Source organism: Tarenaya hassleriana, unplaced genomic scaffold (assembly GCF_000463585.1).
Source record: "Tarenaya hassleriana unplaced genomic scaffold, ASM46358v1 Cleome45, whole genome shotgun sequence".
NCBI lineage: Eukaryota > Viridiplantae > Streptophyta > Magnoliopsida > Brassicales > Cleomaceae > Tarenaya > Tarenaya hassleriana.
In genome coordinates this window covers 96,621-105,374 of record NW_010967219.1, presented here as the reverse complement: position 1 = coordinate 105,374, position 8,754 = coordinate 96,621, and the positions used below count along the sequence as shown (strand labels likewise).

At 35.0% G+C, this 8,754-nt stretch overlaps 1 protein-coding gene across 4 annotated transcripts in view; it reads right to left on the bottom strand.

The window, feature by feature from the left end:
• Positions 1–5,394: 5,394 nt before the first annotated feature.
• The window catches only part of LOC104825365 (phosphatidylinositol 3,4,5-trisphosphate 3-phosphatase and protein-tyrosine-phosphatase PTEN2A), a 6,176-nt gene continuing 2,816 nt past the window's right edge, over positions 5,395–8,754 (bottom strand). For all 4 annotated transcript variants that reach the window (XM_010557686.2, XM_010557687.2, XM_010557685.2 and 1 more), the window contains exons 5-13: positions 8,680–8,745; positions 8,109–8,285; positions 7,936–8,022; positions 7,760–7,824; positions 7,603–7,679; positions 6,608–6,654; positions 6,399–6,529; positions 6,240–6,309; positions 5,395–6,132 (exon numbers count right to left, since the gene is read on the bottom strand). In XM_010557686.2, coding sequence (XP_010555988.1) covers positions 5,611–6,132; positions 6,240–6,309; positions 6,399–6,529; positions 6,608–6,654; positions 7,603–7,679; positions 7,760–7,824; positions 7,936–8,022; positions 8,109–8,285; positions 8,680–8,745 — 1,242 coding nt within the window. In that variant the 3' untranslated portion in view covers positions 5,395–5,610. The remainder of the gene's footprint in view (positions 6,133–6,239; positions 6,310–6,398; positions 6,530–6,607; positions 6,655–7,602; positions 7,680–7,759; positions 7,825–7,935; positions 8,023–8,108; positions 8,286–8,679; positions 8,746–8,754) is intronic.

Sequence of the window (8,754 nt, the reverse complement as noted above, 5' to 3'; positions counted from 1 at the left end):
CCTTTAACCAATGTTGCAAGGGATGTCAAAGATGTTTGGAAGAAGCATAAGGATGACGAACTTAATATCTCATATCAAACGAGCTGCAGAAATAGTTTTCTATGCCTTCGATGTTATTGAACAATTGGTGGTTATGTTTCAAGAAAAGACAAACAGCTGGTCGTGGATTCGGTGCTATAATTATATGGATGGAATGGAGAAAAGCTTGATTGAAAAGCATACAATTAATCACTAACACTTTTATAAATTTTTATTTAGTTAACTTTTTTAAAAAGATACTTCAATTACTAATCACTTTGAAATTAAAAAATTTAATTGCTCACTAAATTATCATTGTAAATAAATATGTAATAAGTTAAAAGGGGGATATATCTAAAGTACCTCTCGTATCCTATATCTACTTCCACTGCTACCCTTTAAACAAAAAATTGAAAAAAAAAAGAGCTGAAGATGCCAAAAGACAATAAAATCCTTAAAAGACAAAAAAACCCTCTATTTTTTCAATTTAAAAAATTTATATTAAAAAAAAATAAAGTTACGCAACCTTACTCTTCTTCCTCTTCTCCCCCTCTCTCTCTAACTTTACTCTTCTTCTTCTTCTCTTCTCTCTCCTCCTAAAATTTTCTCCTCTCTCTCCTAAACTCTCACGATTTCAGCTCTCTCATTCTCTTTCAAAACTTCCAATCTTTTGCATTTTGTGCCGATTTCTCTCCAAAAAATCTATTTTCTGTTTAAATCTCCAATTCGATTCAAGATTCGAAGAAAAAAAACGACGAGAGTGAAGAACATGGCTTTAAAATCATCTCGTTACTCATCTTCATCACAATCTTCGACCGAAAATGAAAACCGTATGGAGATTGTAGGGCTAGACAAAAATATGGTAGGTTAAACTTCAATTTTTTTTTTCAGATTTGTTGGATTTTCAAATTTGTTGTTGTTGAATTGAAGTGTGATGTTGAGATTTGACCGATAGAAATTTAGGATTTTGGATTTTTCAAATTTTTGGGGATTTTGACATAAAATATTGGGTTTGAAGTGAATTAATCAATTGAGTCATATGGTCACAGGGTTACAGTGTCATATAAGTCACATTGTGGTATGGTCACATGATCACATCTTCATATAGATTACAGAATTACAGGTCATATGGTGGTATGGTCACAAAGTCATATTTTTATATACGTCACAGGGTCACAGGTCACATGGTACCATGTCACACGGTCACATGGTACCATATCAGACGGTCACATGGTACCATGTCACACGGTCACATGGTACCATGTCACACGGTCACATGGATTTTGAAACATGATCCAGAATGCTAACATATATTTTTTTGTAGCGCATTGAGGAGACAATTTATGAGATACGACTCTGCGTTTTATAGAATTCGGTGACTTATATAGGAAGTAATTACATGGTTAATGACACTATTTTCACGGAGCACATCAAGTGGTGGGAAAAATCGGGCGACTTGCCAATTTTGGGCGATCTCGGGCCCTACTTCAAAGGATATCTTCCATTTGGATATGTAGAAACATCGTTGACTAACTTTTATTTCAGCTAATAATTTATCTCTTTTTGTTATGAACATTAAGTATAACCTTCTTTTGTTTGTTTATTAGAATACTAAGTTATAATTTTTTTTATGCTTTTTGTTTATTTATATATGAAACTATTTATAGAGTCAACAGAATATAGGTTGAAAATAGTAAACAAATGGATCCCACCGAAACTCTAAATTGTCAACCGTAACTTTTCTACACACTTGGATGATACTAGACTCTACCTGAAATATTGCATGTAAAGATTTTGGAAGAAAAATTGTTAGAGAACAAAATTTGGATTTAAGTGTTTTAAACTCAAACTATTATCATGTTCACATGGTCACATGAGATCATATTGGTATGGTCACATGGTACCATATTCATATGGCCACATAATACCATGTTCACATGGTCACATAGTGTCATGGTGTCCTGATACCATGGTATCATGGTACCATCTATTTTCATGGAATTAAGAGTATACTAAAGAAGGAAGCGTCTGATGAAGTACTTCCTTTTTATTTGGAGGAATTGACATCATCGAGTTCATAACTTGAAAATTTGTTCGACAAAGTCTTCTAAGAAGAAGAAGAAGGGAAAAGTTCTAATAAATGAAGAAGATGGGCGAGCAAAAGAAGACGAAGAACAACAAGGACAAGAACAAGAAGGACAAGAAGAACAATAATTATATGTGATGACAATGTCACCAAGATGCGTGAGTAGTTGACAGCCGCCATATTTGTCAAATAGAAATGTTTAAAAGTAGAATTAAGAACTTATTTATGTTATGAACTTATTTCTTCTTGTTATGACATTTTGTTCGTTTATTATAAACCTATAGAATTTTATGTTATGATATTATGTTTTATGTTTATTTTATATTTGAATATATGAGGTGAAAAATATTGGAAGGTAAAAAATTTGGGTTGAAAAATTTTGGAGGGAAAAAAATGGGTAAAAAATATGGGTTGAAATGTTGTGTCCCACCAAAATTAGTGCTGAATTGTCAACCGTAACTTTTTTGCACACTTGGATTACACTGGACCCCACCAGAAATATTACATGTTCAAATTGGGACCCGCAATATTTCGGTCACAATGGGTCACAGTTGGTCACAAGGTCGATTTAGTGGATTCTTTCAAATGAATCGAACTGATTGTTATCACATCTTCCATATGCACCATTTTGAACTATATTTAACTATAGTAATTGAGTTATTCAAATTTTGTGTGTAAAAGTAGTTCTAAAAAATGTGATACATTAGTGTTCATAGTCTTTTATGAAGAATTTTGATAATTTTGATCTTTTTATGTTACAAACTCGTTTTACCGTTTTGTAATTTTGTCATCAACATAATATTTGGGTTCCTTATACCTTATAATAACATACCAAAGCTTGGAAATTACGTTTTTACCTGTATTTACCTTCGTCACTTGGTCACAGGTCACATCCGGTCACAATGGTCACATAGTGTAAAATTGACATTGGTCACATTGGTCACATGCTGGTCACATGGGACCCAACCACTACTTATATGAGATAATTTATTTACTGTTTTTTTATATGTAGAATGAAACCAAAGTATTATAATGTATTATTTTAACACAATATTATACAAAGATCTTAATGTTTTAGTGTACAGATATAATATAACATTATTATAGAATTTATATTTCTTTATTCATTCAAAATTAGGGTTTCACTGAAACTTTGTTGATGTTGATACTTCTGTTGTGACATGGATCCACTTTTGAACTTCAATAGGACCTGAAAAGCGGTTTTGTTTAGGTCTCTCACTTTTTTGTTTGTCTTCCAATTTCTTTGTACCATTCATAGCTACATTGGTCACATTGGTCACATGCTGGTCACATGGGACCCAACCACTACTTATATGAGATAATTTATTTACTGTTTTTTTATATGTAGAATGAAACCAAAGTATTATAATGTATTATTTTAACACAATATTATACAAAGATCTTAATGTTTTAGTGTACAGATATAATATAACATTATTATAGAATTTATATTTCTTTATTCATTCAAAATTAGGGTTTCACTGAAACTTTGTTGATGTTGATACTTCTGTTGTGACATGGATCCACTTTTGAATTTTAATAAGACCTGAAAAGCAGTTTTGTTTAGGTCTCTCACTTTTTTGTTTGTCTTCCAATTTCTTTGTACCATTCATAGCTTTGCTAGATTCTGATACGGGTTTGCAACTATGCATGAGATTGTATTTTCTTACACTCCAACGTTTCGAGTTTAAGATTAATGTCGTACGCAACTTCCAATTACAGCCGGATCCAGTAACTTCCAACACTCTTTGGTTTTTCATCACATTTCCTTCTCATTCATATTCTCCATTCTTTTTCATTATTCATTTACCATCATACAGAAAATATACAATTGTTGATCTATTATTTCGTCCGTCTATAATAGTTGTAGAAAACATAAATACAAAATGCATATCAATTCGACTAATCTGGACACGGTGACCATGTGACCATTATTACCATTTTTGACTATGTGACTATGTGATCAAATGAACATAGTATCATGTGATCATTATTACCATTCGACCATTTAGTTTAAATCCATGTGACCATTATTATCAATCCGACTATAATGGAGATCATGTGATCGTTTGATCATGTGAACCTGGTACCATGTGACCATATGAACATGGTACCATGTGACCATGCAATCTGGTACCATACGACCATGCGAACCTGATACCATGTGACCATGCGAATCTGAACAATGTGACTGTGTGACCATGTGACCGTGTGATCATGTGACTATGTGACCATGTGACCATGTGGCCTTGTGACCTTTATGACCCATGTAAACCATTATTCTAATGACTCGTGACCCCATGTGACTCGTAACCATGTCTATTGTGACACATATGATTGTTGTGACCCATGAACGATGTGTTTATGATGGTTTTTTGTGACCCATATGTCCATTTTAACCATTGTGCCAAATGACCTGTGAAGCCCGTGACTCAATAATACTCTAAAAACACCTAAATTATGACTATATATACTACAAATGACAGAACTTAGCAAACAACAAAAAATACATGAAAAAAAGTGTAAGAACCATCGATCTTCATTAAAAAAATTATGATTTTAATCGTAGTTTATCTATTTCTAAGTTTCTGTGTGATTTTACATAAATTTTGTTTTATTTTATCGGATTTTGAAGAGAAAAAATCCAATTTCAGAGGAGAGAGAAAGTAATGAGGAGAGAGAAAGCTTGGAGAGAGAAGCGGGAGAGAGAATCGATGAAGAGAGAAACCCTAAATTGTAGGAGAGATAATGTAGATTTTAATTAAAAAAATAAATATAAATTAATATTATAAGGGTATTTTAGTAAATGTATATTTGAGAGGGTATTTTAGAAGTAAGAATTTTTTTTTTGAACAAGGAAGATAGGTGTGGAAGTGCTTTTAACACATTAAGGGTAAAAGAGATAACGTCCCAGTTAAAAGATATGTATGAGAAGGAAAACACATATAAAAGACGAGAAAATTTTAGGGTATTTTAGAAAATAAAAATAAAACTAAAGGTACTTCGGATAATTTACAATATAAAGTACATTTCACAAATGTGAGAAGGAAAAAAAAAGCACAAATTGCCAAGATCTTGTTATTTTTTGCTCCTGCAGATTCCCTCAATTTTATATACCAAAACAGAAACGACCAAATCTAATTAATATCTTCCAAACAATCGAGTCGATTTGCAGAGCGTGGAATTTAAAAATATAATTTGATTACAGTCCACGAAAGCCAAGCATTTATTTAAAATTCCGCGTTCAGAAACATGGGAAAAAGACGAAATGGCCAAATCAACGAAACAAATGCAACTTATGTGCAGCAATCCATGTTGATCGTTCACAAATAATACGACAGAGACGATACATTTTCAACATCACAAAGAAACAACGCAAATGAATGGATCTTCACATGTAATAAGAGATTTGGATCCCGAACTTTTTCTTCCTTTCGTAATCTTTTCTTTATATGTACAGATACATTCATCGATGAAGCTCTTCTTCACTCGCTTTCGTAGTCTTCTTCGTCTCCGAACGAAAACACTGACGCATCAGCTGCCATTACCTTGAACTCGCTCTCCGCATTTGAAGCTTCGAGACCCGAGGTCTTCTCGGAAGCTTCACCATTGGTAGTAGAAGTCCCCTTTACCACCTGTGATCCCACGCTTTCCAAGATCGAGACTTTCTCGGTCTTTTTTGCTATATCAGCGACTTGATCCAAGCTTCCTTTGGGGTTTTTAGATGAAGTTTCGCTTGGACCAGTCACACCTAATTGTGGTTTTCTGTGTTTCGAAGAACCTGAATCCTCAACCTCGCTATCCGAGAATACATCATCTTTATCAGGGTTCTCGGTTTCTTTCTTTGGTTCTTGACCCGTTACAATGTTCTCAGCCGAGGGAAAATGAGATGAAGAAGGTTCCTTGGGTGTCTCGGTTTCTGATTGCGAACTCGGGGTCACGGGAATAGTAGAGCTTATATCAGCAAGAACAACTTCGACCTGAAATCCAGGCGAAGACAGTTTCCTCTGCATGTAATAGAACACCAACCAAACACGATAAATGAGAAAGATTCAAACAAAAAATCGAGGTAAAGAGCGAGCATTGAAACCCGGGTGTATACACAGTATTTTACCTTGTCAAACCCATCGAGGTCACCAGTGTTCAGAATCTTTCGGTTTTCCATCATTGTCGTGTTTAGCCAGCTGAGATTTGAACCCACACAACATAAGGGTTTTAATAAGAGAACCTGAAAATGGAGGCTATCGGATTAATGCCACATTAGATTACAAACCAGTAAAAATCTCCTTGACGGTCATGAAAATGGATTTTGAAGTCCCCGGCTAACTCTGTCAAACCAGGCTCTCCAGGTAGGGCAAAGACCATGACCCCTTTCTTGGGTGCAGTGAACCAAAAGTCTTCCGGCTGCATTACCACGAAAATCCTGTAAATGACATGTTTTCACAAAACCGGAAAAGTATAAAAATGATAACAATGAACTACCGAGAGATCCTTCGTCCTCGGATGTTTTTTTGTGGAGAAGAGAACACCTGCATATAAGTTATGTGTATGTATCAGTGAATCATTACACAAAACATGACTGGCTAGGTTTCGAGCGTTTTATCCACTCGTAACATTGTCACGTTGTTCTGATATCCAAAACATGACTGAAAAAACAGGTTCCAGTATCGCAGCCATGAATGCATCGTAAGCATTTTACGGTTGGGAATTTTTAAATTCCAAACAACCCCCAATCCAGCTCCGCCTAAGACATGAGCTCGATATTATTTACCTGATCCCAATGCCAGATAAAAGAAGAGGATTTTGTAGTAGGTGGCAACGCGCAACCAACGAAACAAAAATTATGTCATAACTTACATGCAATTAATTAAAATGATATAAATATTGGGATGTCTTATACTTATGACACGCTATATCGGAACATAGATGGAGTGAAAAATAGGCAAGGGCGTAAGACGTCCCCGATTGAAATGTGCCATATCGGCGCCCCAGTATGGTGTTAAATAGGTAAGGACCACATGGCGGAGTGGACAACTGTGGGTAAAGAAACTAGTCCAAATTTCTGATGGCACTATAAGTTCAGGTGGGATAGACAATAAACAGATATATGAAGATTGGTAAGAAACTTCGGTGGAATGGAGGGTTAGGATAGACCTAGACTTACTTGAAAGCGAGTCATTAGTAATGACTTGAAGTTGCTACAAATTTCAGAAGATTTAACTCAAAACCGAAATGAGTGAAAATAAAGCATTTACTTGTTGTAAACAATCAACGATCCAAAAGAGGGTCGTGGCATCCATTCAAACCAGATATTAATACCATTCGTTAAAACAAGAAACCACTATCCAAATTCTAAGATGATTCTTGACAACATATACATGCAGGAAATGATTTTGTAAAACAAAACACAAGACAAAGTAGATAGTTGTGCATGTAGTCTACTATCGGTTTTCGATAACAACAATCCACCAACTCACCGTTATGATCTGAAACAGTGATGGATGGTCTGATCCAATAAGGACACCTGTGGAGCCGAAAACCCCTAAGCATACACCTGAAAAACAGGTAGTTGATGGTATTGTCAACATCAATACACAATTACATCTTAGATTGAGATATGTAACTGCAACTTACCTACGACCCGGTTGGTTTTCCCCATTGAAGTATGTCAAAATTCGTTCAAAGTATTTCACATATCTCTAAACATGATTCAACAGATTTACTGGTTAGCACTTGGCATAAACAAAATAATTCGAATAACTTTCTTTTTTGTTAATGGTACTGTCAAGTAACAAGCAAAACAGACTCACAATTTGGCTAGGTAGTACAAGCCCTTTACCATCCACACATCGTTTTTGGTTGTAGAAGTCCATGCATTCTTCTGCTGTTGGAAAAAACTAGAAACGACAAGATAAACAAATTCCTAATTGAAATTCCCTACCAAAAGACATGGTGTTTGGCAATGTCATGATGAATATCTAACCTTCAGATATAGTAGAAGGCTAGAGATCATAAGCCCCGTCCTTGCCATGCCAGCCTTACAGTGCACAACCACAACATTCTCTATGTCCTCTTTCAACCATGAATAAGCGCTTTGGCAGAATGACGTAATCAATTGAATTGGTGGGCAATTATGATCATCAAATGGGAAACTAGCCACCTGAAGGCAAAATATTTGAAGTCCTTAAACTATATTTTGATATTCTTTAAGGATAAAAACAGGACAACAAAGTGTCTGCAATTGTAGCCCACCACTATGTGAACAATGTCAACAGTCTAGTAAAAATCATGTGGCAGAGAAGAAAGCACCAGTTTAGTTGTTTCTAAATAAAATTTGCTCCATGAATCCACGATGTTACAGGACTTCTGACATTAAGCATGAAGTCAAGAAAACTATGGGGTGTTGTCCGTGGGGAATGAACAAGACAGGATATTTCCAAAAAATTGGGGCTGCTCAGTATGAGGAGCTATGTTGTGGTCATTTTTAATTTTAGTGTTTCTTCTAGATTAAAATGCAAAGAACAAGAGAAGCAAAAGGAAATAGGATGACAGACCTTCCCTTCAAGTAATGATACATCATACAGCCTCTCAGAACAAAGATTGTAAACCTTGTATTTTCCCTACAGAAG